Source organism: Dendropsophus ebraccatus, chromosome 4 (genome assembly GCF_027789765.1).
Source record: "Dendropsophus ebraccatus isolate aDenEbr1 chromosome 4, aDenEbr1.pat, whole genome shotgun sequence".
Lineage (NCBI taxonomy): Eukaryota > Metazoa > Chordata > Amphibia > Anura > Hylidae > Dendropsophus > Dendropsophus ebraccatus.
In genome coordinates, this window is record NC_091457.1 from 5,878,886 (window position 1) to 5,899,362 (window position 20,477).

Below are 20,477 nucleotides of genomic sequence, written 5' to 3' on the forward strand. Positions count from 1 at the left end.
GGATCGGTCACAGCTGGGAAGAAACTAAACTCAGGTCTCTTTGTTCCTGATCTCTATATAAGACAGGATTCCGGCTCCTTACACCGGCACACACCTCCGGTCCTACACCGCCCGTGATGCTTCTCTATGTCTGGGGAATTCTCCACAGACACAATGTCCGTCCTTCCACTGGAAATCCTGTTACTTCTCCTTCTTGTGATCACATTCCCCTTAGTCTTCTCTGACCGGCTATTAGCTTGTAAGCTGAGACTTATCCCGGCCTATGAGGACTTTGAATACGTGAAAGATGGTGACATGATTATTGGAGGGATATTCTCCGTCAATTGTATTTTAGCTGGAAAGAGGATCCCAGAGATGTCGTACCTGCTATCAATTCTTTGCCTGAAGTAAGTTGGATTAGTATAGTGAGACAATCAGAACTGTCATGCCCCCCTCTTATTTTTCTATTGATAAAGTCCAGTCTGGGCTCTGGCTATTACACCACCCATAGGTTTCATATGAAGTTTTTTTGTGTTTTTTTTGTTTTAGCACATGCGATCCAGAATTTATTACTCTTCTATAGATGTTTTTTTTTTTTTAACAATACATATTTATTTCAATTTGAAGCATATAATATTTGCTAAATAAGCGACACTCACAGGGCAATATATCGAGGAACAAGAAAAATGACAATATGCGATGGGGAAAAACATGATACAGCATCGAGAACCAAGGGTGAGTAGTAGGGCAGATACTGTGGCTCCCATCTTTTTTTTATTTCAGGAGCGTTATAGAGAGGAGGAAATAAAATATTCTTGTTTCTACAGTGGAATAGAAATCTTCTCACTAATTCTGGGTGGGAGTCTTGTGAGACGTCCGTCCATGTGCAATTGATAATCTTAAAGCAAGGAGGATGTCATGAATGGTTGGTGTATATAGAAATTGCGTAAAACTGCCTGATCTGCCCGGGTATACTTACATGAGGCTTTGTAAAGGTACAAGCAATGTAGGTTCTGGTGCAGGGGCAGAGTAACCACAGAGTCCAGTACTGATGAAATCTTCAATGCAATACAAGAAATGGGCTTTGGCAGTAAGGTGCAAAAAAATATAAAATTACAACATAAGATCAGTCCTTTCAGGCCTATCAGGACCTTAGCTCAGTCTCTCAGTCCCCTCATTCGTCACATTACCTTAAGATGCCTCGGCCAATGAGAAACAATACCTTTAAGGATGGTTAGTGCAGGCCTGGAGCTTGTTATGGTTCTTGGGTTCTTCAGAGTTTGTTCCAGAACCCGTCTCTGCCTAAACTGCGGTCTACTCCAGTTTCCAGTGTTCCTGTCTGCCTAGGTGACTACACCAGAGGGATCCAGCCTATCCACGCTGTTTATGCCAAAGCTAACACATTGATGCCAAGTACTCGCGGATGTGCCCAAGCGGTGTTACATCACAGCAAGGTCAGATCTTTACCATGAGTACTGGTTTCTTTAAGTTGTCTTAGTAACTGGAGCCAAGCCAAAGTTGTCAAGATTCTCTGTTGCAGAATCCAGTACTTCTTGGACAGAGCCCTTCTCCACCATGTTACCAAAGGTCAGAGACTGTCCATCCCAAAGCTTAAAGTCTCCTAAAGTCAGTTTACTGCACAGGGCAGAAGTCATAACTCTCAAGAGGAATTACCTGACAGACCCACTCCCACGCTAAAGTCACCTTGTAAGCAAGGATTGTCTTCTGTTGAACTATTGGCTGTTTTCCTCTGTACTGCCTCTTAAAGACTTTTTGTAGTAAAGTTCACGTTCTGAGGTTGTTCCCACCACTCCTTGTGATTGTGTCTTGTGCAAAAACTTAGGAAAGGGGTAATCGGAACACTTTCATGGGGTGTGTGCTGGGATGTTGGGAAACTAGTGACAAGTACCGTAGTATCACCTACAACACCTGCTAGGTAAGGAGGATATGCATGGCAAATAGTAATTAACCATGTAAGGGGTAAAAAAATATATATATTTCTTTCTCTCTTTTTCTGCTCTCGAACGGGGATGAGATGGTAGGGGAGGTAGGGGGATAGTGGGGTTTGTTTCTGTAATACAGTAATACAGTATGATGGTCTATATTTCACTAGTAGGACTGTATAGGTACATAGGTCTTTGGGAATGATCCCCGGGGGGTGATATGGATGAAAGTCATCCTATTGGATGGAATAGTTAGTAGTTAGTAGATAGTTAGTAGTTAGTTAGTTAGTATAGTTAGTATAGTTAAACTGATGTATAGAACAGTCTGGTTTTGTGTCCTGAAAGGATGGAGTATGCTTTCTACACATGTAAGCATTATTGTTATATGTATTATATTTTTTACATTTGTGATATTAAATAAAAATAAAAGGAAATAAAAAAGAAAAACATATAAGGAGTGGGGACTAGGCGCATAGAGAGGGTGTAAATATACCACTTTTATTGCATATCTTGGGCAATGCGTTTTGAGGTCACAAGGAACCTCTTTATTAAGTCAAGGAGAAACATGATGTTCACGTCTTTTCTTGACTTGATGATCAGGTTCCTGTTGACCTAATAACGTGCTGTCCTACAGATGCAATAAAACATTTATACCCACTGCCGGACTGGGACGTAGACTTAGCCCTGGCATTCACACCCCAGCTGCCCACATAATATATCATCCCTCACATATCATGGTGTACAATACATGCTGCAACGAATTCTGCTTCAATGGGCCATGTCCCTTGGTCACTTCCTCCTTAAAAGGGTTCTCCAGGACTAGATAAACTACAGCTACATTCTTGCAAAAACAGCACCACCACATGATGAGCGGCTAGATATCTGTTTTATAGTAGTTTGGCCTCCTCTGTGGCCCATATGCCTTTTCTCTGTGTTCCCATATATTATGCGCCTCCTCTGTTTCCTCGTAAAGTGTTAGCCTCCCCCTTTTTGTCCGCATAAAGTATAGGCCCCCACTGTACCACAATATAGTATAGGACCTCTCTGAGCATCCATATAGTATAGGCCTCTTCTTTGCCTCTGAATAGTATTGGGTCCCCTGTCCCTTTGCAGTAGCTACTATATAGTATAGGCACTCCTGTGCAGCAGCTCCAATACATTATAGCCCTCCTGTGCAGAAGCCCCCATATAGTATAGGACCCCCTGTATATAGTAAAGTAAGCATTTCTCCCACCCAAATCGCCCAAAGAAAGCCACTGCCAGGAACTGCCAATGACCGTAATGGCCCAGCCGGACCCTAGCAGAGGCCTAGTGAATAGTGTAGTGGCTGGGTACGCTGTTCTCTTAACCACTGCAGAGGCTGGTGCCAGCTGGCAATCTGTGTGGCCCACCGGGTATTTTCCCAGTCCACTAGATTGACAGTCCAGGCCTATTTATATCCACATATTTTCTCCTCCAAATCTCTAGTCTCCGCTCCCCATAGAGTTAATTACCGCTTGCTGTGCACATCCTCCTTACATCTTGCCCAGTAGTTTGTGTGGCTCCTGCTCCAGATGCTATTGACAAGCAGAACTGTTTGCACTGAGGTTAACTACTAACGCAGGTGTAGGTGTTGTTCTGCAAAACATGTTGAGTAGACTTAGAGGTTGTTTTCTATTGCATTGTGAGCACTCTGTATTATTATTTTTATTATTATTATCAATAACAATGATCCTTTAAGACAAAGATTTTGCTTGTAATAAGGGTTGATTTATTATACATTTTTCCCATCAAGGGCATGGATCTTAAAGGATTATGTATTTTTTGTAGACCCTAACCCACATTCATCTGTGAGGGCACATTTTGATCTTTCTATCCCTGCAGGTAAAAAAAGCTGAATACCGAACTTGTTGGGGTTTAATGGAGCAGCGAGGAGGCAGACTGGTAGGTACTGGATTATGGTAGTGAGTAGGTGGACAGGATTCATGAACCATTCTCCACCGATTTCTCAGGCAAAATACAGAGGGAAATGGGCTGAAAAGCAGCAGGGTGGTTGGGCCAATAATTATACACAGTTTTACCCAACCACCGGCCAATGCCCCAGAGCACATGGGGTGTTAATTAGAGATGATCGAACTTCTCAAAATCCTATTGAACTAGGTAATAGGCTGAATCACGGAATTCCAGGCGGTCCCCGGGCACTCTGTTCCTTTCCCACGGACCGGGAAGGCATCAGCAATCTAATGCTGAAGGTTCGGGTATGTTCGAGTTCGATCGGACCTAGGATTTTCCGAGGTTCAATCATCTCTAGTGTTGATCAGAATCTGCTGCTTTAAGATCCTATGGCCAGCGTGGAGATGGCCAAAGATGGGGATCTTACTGAGAATAGATTGACCCCTATCTCCTTACATCATAAAGATCTTACAGCTAAAACATCAGCAGGTAAATGCTACATTACCACGGCAAAGCTGTACCCAAACCAGGACCCTGGTGCCTGAGGAGTCCCAAACGCTCCCTTATAATGTAAAAAGACACCAATATTATTGCAACATGGAAGGTGACGGACCTCTCATACACTCGGCGCTGGAAACGGGACCATCAAGTTTATTCTCTGGAGGCCATGTTTTTTTCTATCTATATGATAGAACTTCTTCTTTGCATTTTATACTATTTGTATAACTTTTAGGCATGATGTTTGTGATAACTTATTATTATATACCCAGTAATGCAGTGTTTTCCTCTGACAGGCCGCTGCGTCAGTTCTACAGAAATCTTCAACTTTTTCTTTTTACTATCGACCAAATAAATAAAGACCCAACATTGTTACCCAATATGACCCTGGGATATTACATATATGACTCCTGTGGCCATCCAGGAAAAGCCATCAGAAGTGTCCTACAGATATTATCAGGACCTGGGGCGACCGTCCCTAATTATTCCTGTAGAAAGAACTGGAGATTAATCGGGTTTATTGGAGACCAGAGTTCGACCACAACTTTGCCGATAACCCAGCTCTTGACTATATATAAATATCCGGTGGTAAGTAAGTGTAATTCTAATGATAGACACAATGGTGATTGTAAGGAGTTAAATCCCCAATGATGCTTAATGTACGAGGATGCTTCCTTAAGCCCAAGGAAAAATGTCTTTGAGGTTCACCATCCATCATGTACAAGCAGCTGAAGTCTATATGAAAATTTTTAATAATTTTTGTAAAATAAATTCATATTACAAACTAAGATCACATTATTCAAGCAATTAGCAAAAAAAAAAAAAAAATATACAATTATGGACAGTCTCCACTTTCTTCTTGTGAGACTTTGCAGAAAAAGTGTGTAAAATACTTAATAAACATGGAGTTATAGTAAACTGAAATAGTGAATTATCCCCAGCGTGCTCCTAAAAGAAATCATAACAGGAACTATTCCACCAATGTAAATTCTAATAACCACGGTGCTGCCTAATAATAAAAATAATTATAATACACTCTGTGCCCCTGATAATAATTAGAATAATATATAGATATAATACACACTGCACTCCTAATAATATTTGTAATATACTGTATAGATATAGTACACTCTGTGCCTCCTGATATAGATATAATACACACTGTGCTCCCTGATATAAATATAACACACACTGTGCTCCCTGATATAGATATAGATATATATATATTACACACTCTCTCTCTCTATATATATATATATATATATATATTACACACTCTCCTTTTGATATAGATATAATACACACTGTGCTCCTGGTATAGATATAATACACACTGTGCTCCCTGATATAAATATAACACACACTGTGCCCCCTGATATAAATATAATACACACTGTGCTCCTGATATATATATATTACACACTCTCCTCTTGATATAGATATAATACACACTGTGCTCCTGGTTAGGGATGAACGAACCGAACCGTTACGAACCAGATTCGTTACGAACTTTGCAAAAAGTTTGTGACGAAGTTTGTTAAAATCGCAACGGCGTCACAAAACTGCACTTTAATCAGAGAATAGAACAGGCTACAATGGATTATTACTCCTATAATCCTTTGTATCCGGTTATTATGTGAATATCAAGGTGTGTGACGTCACTCCAGGAACAGGAAGTGCCTGAGCGTCTATGCTCTTTCTCATTGTGTGTCCAGACTGCAGAGAGAGAGAGAGGAGGTGTACGTTAGGCAGAGAGGAAAATCACATAGATTACATATCAAAACAACTGGATAAGTACAGGGAGAGATAGAGAAGGAGTATATATTGTTTGTGAGAGAAGCCGGAGAGAGGAAGATAAAAAATAAAAAAATCGCAAGATACAGGGAAAGCTTGATAAGCCCATACATAGTGAAAGAGGCTGAGAAATCAAGAGTTAGGTAGAGAGAGGGAGAGATAGCCATCTAACTCAAAAATCGTGATGTCTAGGGAGAGATAGGGAGATTAAAAAAAGAAATAGGGAGAGAAAAGTGAGAAGAGTCACTCAGGAGTCAGGACATGTAGCATTGAACCAGCTACTGTTCCGTGACAGAGAGGAGACGCTAGACGTTTGTTTGTTTGTGGTCAGCTGTTCTATTTGAGGCGAAGTCAGCGCCCCACAAAAGCTGTCCATTTGTGCTCTGCTGGTTGCCGTTAACCCCGGCTAGCTGCCCGCAACCAAAAAAGTTTTAAAAAAAACTTAAAAATATAAAATAAATTGGTTTGTTTGTTATCAGCTGTTCTAGGTGACGCTAAGTCAGCGCCTCACAAAAGCTGTCTGTTTGTGCTCTGCTGGTTGCCGTCAAACCCCTCTAGCCACCCGCAACCAAAAAAGTTTAAAAAAAAAAACCTTAAAAAAAAAATAAAAAAAAGTTTGTTTGTTTGTTTGTTTGTTTGTGATCAGCTGTTCTATTTGAGGCTAAGTCAGCGCCCCACAAAAGCTGTCCGTTTGTGCTCTGCTGGTTGCCGTCAAACCCCTCTAGCCACCCGCAACCAAAAAAGTTAAAAAAATAAAAAAAGTTTTTTTGGGATAACCTGTAAATTTCTGCTTTGCTGGATGCCTCCAACCCACAAAGCAATAGTAACTGAAAATTTGTGCCTTCTGCCCAATAGATTATTTCTTTTTCGAAATTTACACCAACCAGAGAACTATGTCCAAGCGTCCTACTTCCAGCACTTCCCAGGCAAGGACTGCAACGGCAAGTGGTGAGGGTAGGAGAAGTGGCAGCACCAGGCCCGGTGGCAGCCGGGGCAACAGGCGTGGCAGCAGGGTGCAGCTACCCCAGACACCCAGTGGTTCTGTAAGAACCACACAGCCAGCAGTTCTAGATTGGCTTACCCAATCCTCCACTTCCACCGCCCAAAGCTCCCAAACGAGGTCGGCTGGATCATTCGACACCACCCTTACATGGGAAGGTCAGCGACAGTCCTCTGCCCCGTCCCCTGTTATTACTATGCCACCCACCTCTGGGGCACCTTCTGCCAGGGAACTGTTGGCAAATCTTGATCTGCCTTTGGATTCTCTACCACTTTTTAGTGATGATGAGGAGGAGGATGAGGTAGTCCACCAAAGGCAGCAGGTGGAACGTGCAGAGACTGCAGAGGAGGTGGTGGCTGTAAGCCAGGGAGGGGCATCCAGTGCCACACCTGAGATCCTGTCCCAGCCACTGGAAGACAGTAGCAGTGGTGGTGATGATGATGTCGCCGATCGGACGTGGCGCCCAAAGCACCATTATCCTCAGTGTCATCAGGGGAGGAAAGTGAGGTGCTACCGAAGCAGCAACATCCCATTGCTGCAAGGAAGCGAGGCACAAGAGGGAGGGGTAGAAGACAACCTACCAGGCAGAGTCACTTACCTCCTGAGAGGGGAATTGATCAACTGCTGCCTCCTCCAGCTGTTCAAGTAGTCTTTTTTTAATTATACTGGGCTGGAATAGATCAACTGCTGCCTCCTCGTCCTCAATTAGCCTCTCCTCCATAATCCTGTCCTGGAATAGATAAACTGCTGCTGCCTCCTCCTCAAGTAGCCTCTCCTCAATAATACTGGCCTGGAATCAATCAACCACTGCCTCCTCCTGCTGCTCAAGTAGTCTGTTTTTAATTATACTGGCCTGTAATCGATCAACTGCTGCCTGATCCTTCTCAAGTAGCCTCTCCTCGATTATACTGGCCTGTAATCAATCAACTGCTGCCTCATCCTCCTCAAGTAGCTTCTCCTCGATTATACTGGCCTGGAATCAATCAACTGCTGCCTCATCCTCCTCAAGTAGCCTCTCCTCAATAATACTGGCCTGTAATCGATCAACTGCTGCCTCATCCTCCTCAAGTAGCTTCTCCTCGATTATACTGGCCTGGAATCAATCAACTGCTACCTCCTCCTGCTCTTCTAGTAGTCTCTTTTTAATTATACTGGCCTGTAATCGATCATCTGCTGCCTCATCCTCCTCAAGTAGCCTATCATCGATAATACTGGCCTGGAATCAATAAACTGCTGCCTCCTCCTCATATAGCCTCTCCTCGATAATACTGGCCTGGAATCGATCAACTGCTGCCTGCTCCTCATCAAGTAGCCTCTCCATGATAATCCTGGCCTGGAATCGATCAACTGCTGCCTCCTGCTCCTGAAGTAGTCTGGTTTTAATTATACTGGCCTGGAATCGATCAACTGCTGCCTGCTCCTCATATAGCATCTCCTCGATAATACTGCCCTGGAATCAATCAACTGCTGCCTCATCTTCCTCAAGTAGCCTCTCCTCCATAATACTGGCCTGGAATCGATCAACTGCTGCCTCATCCTCCTCAAGTAGCCTCTCCTCAATAATACTGGCCTGGAATCGATCAACTGCTGCCTCATCCTCCTCAAGTAGCCTCTCCTCGATAAGACTGGCCTGGAATCGATCAACTGCTGCCTCCTCCTCCTCAATTAGCCTCTCCTCCATAATACTGGCCTTGAATCAATCAACTGCTGCCTCATCTTCCTCAAGTAGCCTCTCCTCCATAATACTGGCCTGGAATCGATCAACTGCTGCCTCATCCTCCTCAAGTAGCCTCTCCTCAATAATACTGGCCTGGAATCGATCAACTGCTGCCTCATCCTCCTCAAGTAGCCTCTCCTCGATAAGACTGGCCTGGAATCGATCAACTGCTGCCTCCTCCTCCTCAACTAGCCTCTCCTCCATAATACTGGCCTGGAATCAATCAACTGCTGCCTCATCTTCCTCAAGTAGCCTCTCCTCCATAATACTGGCCTGGAATCGATCAACTGCTGCCTCCTCCTCAAGTAGCCTCTCCTCAATAATACTGGACTGGAATTTATCAACTGCTGCCTCCTCCTGCTGCTCAACTTGTCTCTTCTCAACAATACTGGACTGAGAGGCAAGCAATCTACTGCTGCCTCCTCCTGGTTCTCGACTTGTCTCTTCTCAACAATACTGGCCTGGGTGCAATCAAGTGCTGCCGCATCCTCCTTGTAAACTTTTTTTTTTCAATATTTTTTTCACTATTTTGGCACTTTGATTCACTATATTTTATTAATTTTATTCCTATTATTATTATTTTTATTTTATTTTTTATTTTATTTTTTTTCATTATTTTTGGAAATTTTTTTCCCCACTTTTTTTCATTGTAATATCAACTGCAACTAAACGAAACTATACCCTATCACACTCCCACTATTGTAGCTGCAATTATTCAGCCGTTAGAGCAAGTTTAGTTTTTCGGTTCGGTTCGGACCGATACGAAATTCACGAAAGTTTGCCGGTTCGAACCGAACCGAACTTTTCAAAAGTTCGCTCTTCCCTACTCCTGGTATAGATATAATACACACTGTGCCCCTGAATTAGATAAAATACATACTGTGCCCACTGATATACATATAATACACACTGTGCCCACTGATATACATATAATACACACTGTGCCCCCTGATATAGATATAATACACACTGTGCCCCCTGATATAGATATAATACACACTGTGCTCCTGGTATAGATATAATATACACTGTGCTCCTGGTATAGATATAATACACACTGTGCTCCCTGATATAGATATAAAACACACTGTGCTCCTGGTATAGATATAATACACACTGTGCTCCCTGATATACATATAATACACACTGTGCTCCCTGATATACATATAATATACACTGTGCCCCCTGATATAGATATAATACACACTGTGCCCTCGGATATAGATATAACATACACTGTGCTCCTGGTATAGATATAATACACACTGTGCCCCCTGATATAGATATAATATACACTGTGCTCCTGGTATAGATATAATACACACTGTGCTCCCTAAAATAGATATAATACACACTGTGCTCCTGGTATAGATATAATACACACTGTGCCCCTGATATAGATATAATACACACTGTGCCCCTGATATAGATATAATACACACTGTGCTCCCTGATATACATATAATATACACTGTGCCCCCTGATATACATATAATACACACTGTGCTCTTGGTATAGATATAATACACACTGTGCCCTCTGATATAGATATAACATACACTTTGCTCCTGGTATAGATATAATACACACTATGCCCCCTGATATACATATAATACACACTGTGCCCCCTGATATACATATAATACACACTGTGCTCCCTGATATACATATAATATACACTGTGCCCCCTGATATACATATAATACACACTGTGCTCCCTGATATACATATAATACACACTGTGCTCCCTGATATACATATAATACACACTGTGCCCTCTGATATAGATATAACATACACTGTGCTCCTGGTATATATATATTACACACTGTGCTCCCTGATATAGATATAATACACACTGTGCCCTCTGATATAGATATAATACACACTGTGCTCCTGATATACATATAATATACACTGTGCCCCCTGATATACATATAATACACACTGTGCCCCCTGATATACATATAATACACACTGTGCTCCTGATATAGATATAATACACACTGTGCTCCCTGATATACATATAACACACACTGTGCTCCCTGATATACATATAACACACACTGTGCTCCCTGATATACATATAATACACACTGTGCTCCCTGATATACATATAACACACACTGTGCTCCCTGATATACATATAATACACACTGTGCCCCCTGATATACATATAATACACACTGTGCTCCCTGATATACATATAATACACACTGTGCTCCCTGATATACATATAATATACACTGTGCCCCCTGATATACATATAATATACACTGTGCCCCCTGATATACATATAATACACGCTGTGCTCCCTGATATACATATAATACACGCTGTGCTCCCTGATTTACATATAATACACACTGTGCTCCCTGATATACATATAATACACGCTGTGCCCCCTGATATACATATAATATACACTGTGCCCCCTGATATACATATAATACACACTGTGCCCCCTGATATACATATAATACACACTGTGCCCCCTGATATACATATAATACACACTGTGCTCCCTGATATACATATAATACACACTGTGCTCCCTGATATACATATAATACACACTGTGCTCCCTGATATACATATAATACACACTGTGCTCCCTGATATACATATAATATACACTGTGCCCCCTGATATACATATAATATACACTGTGCCCCCTGATATACATATAATACACGCTGTGCTCCCTGATATACATATAATACACGCTGTGCTCCCTGATTTACATATAATACACACTGTGCTCCCTGATATACATATAATACACGCTGTGCCCCCTGATATACATATAATATACACTGTGCCCCCTGATATACATATAATATACACTGTGCCCCCTGATATACATATAATACACACTGTGCCCCCTGATATACATATAACACACACTGTGCTCCCTGATATACATATAATACACACTGTGCTCCCTGATATACATATAATACACACTGTGCTCCCTGATATACATATAATACACACTGTGCCCCCTGATATACATATAATATACACTGTGCTCCCTGATATACATATAATATACACTGTGCCCCCTGATATACATATAATACACACTGTGCTCCCTGATATACATATAATACACACTGTGCTCCCTGATATACATATAATACACACTGTGCTCCCTGATATACATATAATACACACTGTGCTCCCTGATATACATATAATACACGCTGTGCCCCATATACAAACATACCCTAGCAGAATTTTAGCTCTCTTGTCCTTTTTTTCAGAGAATATAAATGATAGCACAAAAACTTTTTTCCCCTTCCTAGTTAGTGGTCGAGTGAAGCCAGTTATTGTCAAACTACTGTGTTTTCTCTTTTTAACCCTTTAAGGACAGAGCAAATTTCGATTTTTGCGTTTTCGGTTTTTCCTCCTTGTGCATAAAAGGCCATAGCACTTGCATTTTTCCACCTAGAAACCCACATGAGCCCTTATTTTTTGCGTCACTAATTGTACTTTGCAATTACAGGCTGAATTTTTGCATAAAGTACAATGCAAAACCAGAAAAAAATTCAAAGTGTGGTGAAATTTGAAAAAAAAACGCATTTTGTTTATTTGGGGGAAATGTGTTTTTACGCCATTAGCCCTGGGGCAAAACTGACTTGTTATATATATTCCTCAAGTCGTTACCATTAAAACAATATGTAACATGTATAACTTATATTGTATCTGATGGCCTGTAAAAAATTTAAACCATTGTCAACAAATATACAACACTTAAAATCGCTCCATTCCCAGGCTTATAGCGCTTTTATCCTTTGGTCTATGGGGCTGTGTCAGGTGTCATTTTTTGCGCCATGATGTGTTCTTTCTATCGGTACCTTGATTGCGCATATACGACTTTTTGATCGCTTTTTATTACAATTTTTCTGGATTTGATGCGACCAAAAATGCGCAATTATGCACTTTGGGATTTTTTTGCGCTGACGCCGTTTACCGTGCGAGATCAGGAATGGGATTAATTAATAGTTCGGGCGATTACGCACGCGGCGATAGCAAACATGTTTATTTATTTATTTATTTACTTTTATTTGTAACCTGGGAAAAAGGGGGGTGATTCAGACTTTTATTAGGGGAGGGGGCTTTTTACTAATAATGACATTTTTTTTTTAACTTTTACACTTATACTAGAAGCCCCCCCTGGGATTAGGGTTATTCCCCCTGGGGTTAGGGTTATTCCCCCTGGGGGACTTCTAGTATAAGTGCACTGATCTCTCATAGATATGCTGCAGAGATCCATGAGATAGGCACTCGTTTACTTCCGGCTGCTGCAGCCGGAAGTAAACGAGTGCCGAGCCGGGGACGGCGCCATCTTGGAGCGGTCCCCGGCTGGCTTCATTTACGGAGATCGCTCCTCCGGGATAACATCCCGGAGGAGCGATCTCCCCACTAGACACCAGGGATGACGCTGCGTCCGGTAATCGGATGCAGCTGTCATGTTTGACAGCTGCATCTGATTACTGTATTACGGACCTGTATTACGGACCGATCGGACCGTGCCCGCTAATACCTACGGTCCCGGGCTACACGCGGCACCCGGGACCGGCGCGGTTCAGAGCGGGGCAGCCGCCCGGCCCCGCTCTGAACTCCCTTACCGGCATCAGGGCATAAATTTACGCCCGATGTCGTTAAGGGGTTAAATCATAGTGACAACCAAAAACATCCAAATGACCCTGATCAACCCCGGTTCTTAATACAGTGTTTTGCCCCCTCTAACATCAATAACGGCTTGAAGTCTTTCGTGGTAGTTGTGGATGAGGCTCCTTATTTTCTCAGATGGTAAAGCCGCCCATTCTTCTTGGCAAAAAGCCTCCAGTTCCTGTATATTCCTGGGCTGTCTTGCATGGACTGTGTGCTTGAGACTTCCCCAGAGTGGCTCAATGATATTCAGGTCAGGAGACTAAGATGGCCATTCCAGAACCTTCACTTTGTTTTGCTGTAACCAATGACAGGTCGACTTGCCCTTGTGTTTTGGATAGTTGTCATGCTGCAATGTCCAGGTACATCCCATAGGGTTAACTTAACTCTCTGGGGGCCAGACTGTCACTTTCAAGTTAACCAGGTACCCTCCACTCTACTGAGAAGCTGGCACCTGGTTAAATACTCAAGTCACGCATTGATTTCATTGGGGCTTGTTTCTTAAATCGAGCACTTGTTTTGAAAAATCCTCGATTCGAGTAACGAGCCTTCAAGTATTTTGGTGCTCGCTCATCTCTATAACACACATATAATAAATATATGAAAGAACCCAAAAAGAAATGAATAGCAGGGTTCAGTGCATATAAATAGACATTGCTATACTAGCCATAAGCCGCCAAAGCCATCCTTTCCTGGATATTATGGGGAAGGAGAGACAGAGGCTTCTATTTCTATAGAAAACCAGAATCTTGTAGCTTGTTCTCGGCAATCTCATCCCATTGTAGACATTCTAATGTTTATCTTCTCTCATAGATCAGTTATGGAGCCACAGATGTGTCTTTAGGCAGCCGGCAACATTTCCCAACCTTTTTCAGGACCATTCAGAATGATCGCGAAACCTTTTCCTCCTTATGTGAACTCATCAAATACTTTGGATGGACTTGGATCGGAATCATAACATCAAGTGACGAGAGCGGAGTACGAGAAGCAAATTTATTATACCACTTCCTGAACGTCCATCACATCTGTGTGTCCTTTATATTATGGGAAGGTGTTAGCATTCGTCCAGCAACCACAGATCACAGATACCATGAAAGTGTTCGAAAACAGTCGGTCCAAGTGGTTATCCTCTGCGGCACTTACCACAATGTCATATTTCAGTCTTCCGTTACTAAGTGGCTCAGAGGTGTGACCATGATCTTGACCCCATCCTGGGCCCCGCACATCATTCTCATTGAGAAGTATCCAGAGATCTTCAACTGCAGCTTGTCTCTAGAGCCCGAGTCAACAATTACGACTGATCTTGAACATTTTACTAATAATTTTTACCCTTTAAAATACCCAAAAGATGTATTACTGCAGAATTTGTGGATGACGACATTTCACTGCTTGTCGGGAAACAGAGGAAAAGATGACCTGTATGGGAGGATTTATAATATAGCTCTACACAACTGCACCGGGCTGGAACGGATTAAGGGTCCCTGGAGCAAACTGTCCCGTGAAATATATGATCCAGTGTACAGTGCAGTAACATTAATGGTGAAGGCCCTAAACTCTACAATCTTGTCCCTAAAGGATTGGGATGGCCATCAAACATCCTATCGATACCAGGTGAACCCTAGAGCAGCTTCTATACATGGAGAACTAGTGTGACTAAGTAACTAGACTGTTCTTCACCATTTCCATCGCTGGAAGGAAACATGGATGTGACGGCTGATTTGTAGAAAGTTATCGGCCTTCCATATATAGACAAAAAACAAAAGGTGCAACAGCAACCCACAGGTGTAAGGGCTTACGGTATATACTCCTCCCAGCGTACACACGGCAAAATTTCCCTTTTTTGGCCTTCCATTTATGTCAAAAATCCCCTGAAGTCTTTTTGTCATGTCTGTCACTATGTATTTTAGTCTATCTAAACCAATTAAAGGGTTTCCATCACTGTCATTATTATGATAGAGTTGATGATATCAGGTGTTTCTTTGGGTGTACCATTGTAGAAGATGAATAAGCCATGGATGTATCTTCTACAGGTTTGCCTTTAACCATGCCCGGGTGACTTTGTATGAGCTATCATTATATTGTATAGTATTTGAGTCCTCCCCCTCCTCTAGTCTTCATGATTCTGTCAGAAATGTGCAGTAACCTGGTGTGAACTGGGCCTGGTTATTGCTTTTGCGTGACACACCTGATTGCTTATCAGCATCCGGCAATGCAGGAGTTACTCAAAGCTCTGCAAGACTTGATTACTGCAGCTGAGCAAGTCTTTTGACTGACTTGTTCCTCTGCCTGTCCAGAACCTGGAGGATCAGAGCGCCGGTCCAATAAGGGATCCGGACCGGGCTCTTGATCCTCATAAAAGAAAGCTAAACCAGTCTCTCAGCGCTGTCTATTAAGGTTCATACCCTGATCCCAGCTCCTCCTGTCTATTCCTGTCATCCCCGTACCTTCTCGATTTTCCTGTTATCTAATCTCCCGCCTGACCTTTGTACTTCGTTGCCCGTTTGGTTTTGGACTTTGGCTTTTCGACTTCCCTTTGTGTATGTTCGTCTGTCTTATTTAGTGTAATACCTATTCTAGAGCAGGGACCGCCTTCGTGGTTGTCCGTGGCTACCTAGGGCCGTTTATGGCAAGTAGGTAGGGGCAGTGGGTGGGCTCAGCATTATGGCTCACTGTGGTGTCTAATCCCTACCTCCCCTGTCCTGACAGATTCCTTGGATATTTTAGTAGTCAACCTTGGTGCTATGATAAGCCCCATATACTCCACCACTTCATAATATCTGATGCCATGTTGTTTAGCTGCTCATAGCAAAAGTTTAAAAAAAATAAGGGGGGAGGGCAGGCAGTGGTGGGAACAATATAGAGAAGTGATACCCTTCACATCGCTCACTTCCAGCCTCCACTATCCTGAATCTTCCAGGGTCCTGTGTCATCACAACACTACAGGAACTACCTGCTGAGCCAGTCATTGACTGACATTGATAGGCTGAACAGTCACAGGACCGAAAGATACAGGAGATCGGTGGGTGACTGTGAGCAGAGGCACTGCGCTGTTGAGGTGACCAGGACAGGTAAGTATCATTTATTATGCTCCCACCACCCCCAGCCCTCCTTTTTATTTTTTATTAAGCTTTGCCTTTATTACCCCTTTAAGCTAGTTTAGTGTTTTCTCTATATGAGCATACATATACATATGACTACACACTATGTGTACTACGAAATATATACAATAACATGTAAAATCTTTATACACAGGTAATCCACAATTTAAAGCATCTGATCTACCGGGGACATTCTACCCTGAATCGGTATGGAGAGCTACCAGCCAACTATGTGATCCATAACAATATAATAATCAACCAAACATGGAACAAAGTTAAGGTCGGCGTCTTCCTGCCTTACAGCTCAGATAAATATAGAACGTTAATCAACAAAAATTTTATTAAATGGAAAACTATCAACAATGAGGTGAATAGTCCTTAGGTCAAAACGAACTATTTTTGTTCTTTGCGATTCAACCAAACACATGTCATTTCTAGGGGGTCACCATGAGATCACATAGTCCAAACCAAGGAAAGGATTCCAGGATCCCCCTTCTTTTCTGGCCTCTCTTAGAAGAGATTTTTTTTGAGGCTTAATGGAGTATTTCAAGTCAAATCATGTGGCATGAATGTCCTCCCTAGGATCAGCATGTCCACTCAAAACTGTATCCTTATTAGTCTTCCATGAAGGTTATATACTTATAGGGCAGGGGACGCTGACTGCCAATAAAGAATATTATGCTCTTCTGCACTGTTACAGTGTAATCTGAAGGTCACTCGTCAGTGCAGAGCACCTGGTGAATATTCAGGAAAGGGCAGCAAGCATGAATGTGGATCGGTGCACCGAGGGCTTTAGACCCATCCCCAGTGCACCAAATACCCTCATTAGCATAATAATAACATTTTTCCTATACAAGGTCCCATCTTTTTTTGTCTGTGCATTTACTTTCTTACAGCTATGTCCTTTTATAGTAGGGGAACAGATGCTGGAGAGAATTCCTGCAGGACCAGACTACGTAGTGACTGTAGTCTGTTACCATGGAGACACATAGGTCTGCATAGGAGCTGTACACAAAACATTTGCTGATCAGCGATAATCAGGGGGATCTGCTAAACTATTGATCTTGTCCTTTTTTTCCTCAATATCTTTCTGACAGATTCCAAGAGCTCGATGCACAGAAAGTTGTTTACCAGGAAGCAGAAAAGTCCCGGGGACTACAATACATTATTGCTGTTATACATGTGTGCCATGTTCGGAAGGAGAAATATCAAATAAACCAGGTAGGTTTTTTTAATGGTCTTTACAAAAGTTTATGGTCTTGGTCTTGACCACTTGTCTACTACATAATGGATATTAAGCTACATACGGATTATTCCGGGGATCCGTCACCCACTTGTTGTTTGGACCCAGTAGTCAACCAACTACTAAGAACTCACCAAATAATATGGCCATGGCCACCGTAGAACATAAATTAAACATAACTTTTAATAATCCGACTAAAAAAGGGTCCACCATGAAAGACATACCAAATAACAAACACTGTGCACTACACAATGGCCAGAGCGGTCTCTTTCCAGCTCTGTTTCTCTGTGTATGTCAGCAGTATGGCTCTTGAAGATAGCTGATTGGTGGTACTGGCTATGAAACTGTCACCCATCTGATATTGGTGACCATTCTTAGGAAAAGGCCAACAATACATTTTGCTTGGAAAACCCCTTTAACGCATTTTGGAACTAGACTTAGAGAGAGAAAAACATAAGTGCTGTCCACATGTTACTTGTGATATTGCAGTTCAGCTCGATGAGGTAAGTAACGTTGACTTTCTCATGACGATGGTGCTTGTTTAGGTTAGTCATGTATGGTGAATCCCGTGAAGGGGTTAATCCCCTCTCTTTGTGATTTGCTTTTGTTCACTTTCACCATTTGACTCCATACCAAAAAAAAGTCTCTAGAATGACTATACAGAGAACAGTCTGAAGGGAGAGTGACTGAGCAGGGGTGTCCTCTTGCACTCAGCTCAGTAGATGGGAAGGCCCAATGATATACACTATGGACACATTAGGTGGCACCATATAACGTTAGTAGATGTCATCATTCATCACAGCATGTAAATGGAAAATTTTATTTCTTGTAATCTATGCAAAGCCCTCTGAAATTTTGGGAGAGATGAACCCCTTTAACGTAAACTCATTTTGTTTCTTCAGACAGTGAAAACTGCAGGAGATGTCCCGACCATGAGTGGCCCAATGAGAAGAAGACCCAGTGTGTCCCCAAACTGACAGAATTTCTCTCTTACTCTGATGGGATATCAATGATTGTTCTATCAGGATCTATGCTTCTTCTTGCACTGACGGCTGTAATATTGGGAATTTTTATTAAATATCGGGACACCCCAATTGTGAGAGCGAATAACAAGAACCTGAGCTTTGTTCTCCTGGTCTCCATCATGCTGAGCTTCTTCTCTGTCTTCTTGTTCCTCGGTCGTCCTGTGGATACAACCTGCAGGTTACGTCAGATCTCTACTGGAATACTACTCTCAATATCCATCTCTTCATTGTTGGCCAAGACCATCATGGTTTACATGGCATTCAGAGCCACCAAGCCTGGAAGTGTGTGGAGCAGATGGAGTGGAGTAACGCTCCCTAACTGTGTGCTCCTGGTCTGCTCCTCTGTCCAGGGGGTCATCTGTATGAGTTGGGTGACCCTCTCTCCCCCCTTCCAGGAGCTGGACACACACTCTTATAAGGAGAAGATGGTAGTTCAGTGTAATGAAGGGTCAGATCTTTGCTTCTACTCTGTCCTGGGTTATATGGGGATTCTGGCCGCTGTTAGTTTTATTACAGCTTTCTTAGCCAGGACATTACCGGACAGTTTCAATGAGGCCAAGTACATCACCTTCAGCATGCTGGTGTTCTGCAGTGTCTGGATAGCCATGATCCCGGCTTATCTCAGCACCAAAGGCAAATACATGGTGGCCGTGGAGATATTTGCCATCCTGACCTCTAACGCTGGACTGTTGGGCTGTATATTCTTCCCGAAATGTTATATCATTCTGCTCAAGCCGGAACTAAATACAAGAAAACATCTTCTAGGAGCTAAAAATACTATGTAGCATCACTGATCTCGGCTTTCTTGAATATCGAAAGCAAAAACATAATAGCTGTGGAGACTTTTACTATATGTTCCTGTATGAGTAACTGAGTACTTACATTGTTATATTTATCATAAAATGAATAAATCCCAAATTAAGCATTCAAAGATAGCATTACTAAAATACAAAATATAGCGTGTTATACTGGAGGTGTTCCTTAATGTTGCTTAATTGACATGCTGTATCTAACAGTCAGCTCAGTCCTGGGTTCTCTCTGTTGGTGGTCCGGTCCTGCTCTCTCTTCTTCCAGGGTCCCCATGGGGTCCTTGATGGTGGGGGTGTCCTCGAACCTCCCAGCCTGTACTTAGAGCTATACGGCACTCATACTCTGTTCCAGAATAAGTGTTAAAGTTTTGTTGAATTTACTCTAAACAGTCTGTTTTGCTCTCAGTAGAGTATTCCATGATACAATGATTAGGGATCTCATTTTTCAGAAACAGTGGGTACAATCTTGTTTTCCAGGGCCTCATATTGGACGGAATCCTAAAGGGGAGCTCTGGTTAAGAAAGAGTTCACTTAATCTTAATTACTTAATCTAATGGGATATTTGTAATGGGATAAACATATGAAGATCATGTGTGCCATGTATATCTTTCAGGCCATGTTCCCACTAAGTATGAGACTGGCCGTTCCGTGACCCCGGCTGGGTCACGGAACGGCCGGTCTCTGCCCGGATCATCCCGGGCAATTCATTGAATTGCGGCCGCAGAAAACTGACAAGTCAGTTATTTGCTGTGCCTCATGGGT

At 42.4% G+C, this 20,477-nt stretch overlaps 1 protein-coding gene across 1 annotated transcript; it reads left to right on the plus strand.

Moving 5' to 3' along the window:
* The first annotated feature begins 678 nt into the window (after positions 1-678).
* LOC138789185 (vomeronasal type-2 receptor 26-like) lies at positions 679-19,691 on the plus strand. The gene is made up of 6 exons (XM_069967792.1): positions 679-714; positions 1,257-1,433; positions 14,354-15,151; positions 16,793-17,005; positions 17,736-17,859; positions 18,784-19,691. Exons 1-6 carry the CDS (start codon positions 679-681, stop codon positions 19,689-19,691), a joined length of 2,256 nt encoding a protein of 751 aa, XP_069823893.1.
* The last annotated feature ends 786 nt before the right edge of the window (positions 19,692-20,477 follow it).

Excerpts from the sequence above, each read along its gene's own strand:
- LOC138789185 (XM_069967792.1), top strand. The coding sequence starts at position 679 with ATGGGGAAAAACATGATACAGCATCGAGAACCAAGG. Across the intron at positions 1,434-14,353 it reads CGGTGTTACATCACAGCAAG|ATCAGTTATGGAGCCACAGA; the intron begins GTCAGATCTTTA and ends CTTCTCTCATAG. Across the intron at positions 17,006-17,735 it reads GGAAAACTATCAACAATGAG|ATTCCAAGAGCTCGATGCAC; the intron begins GTGAATAGTCCT and ends TCTTTCTGACAG.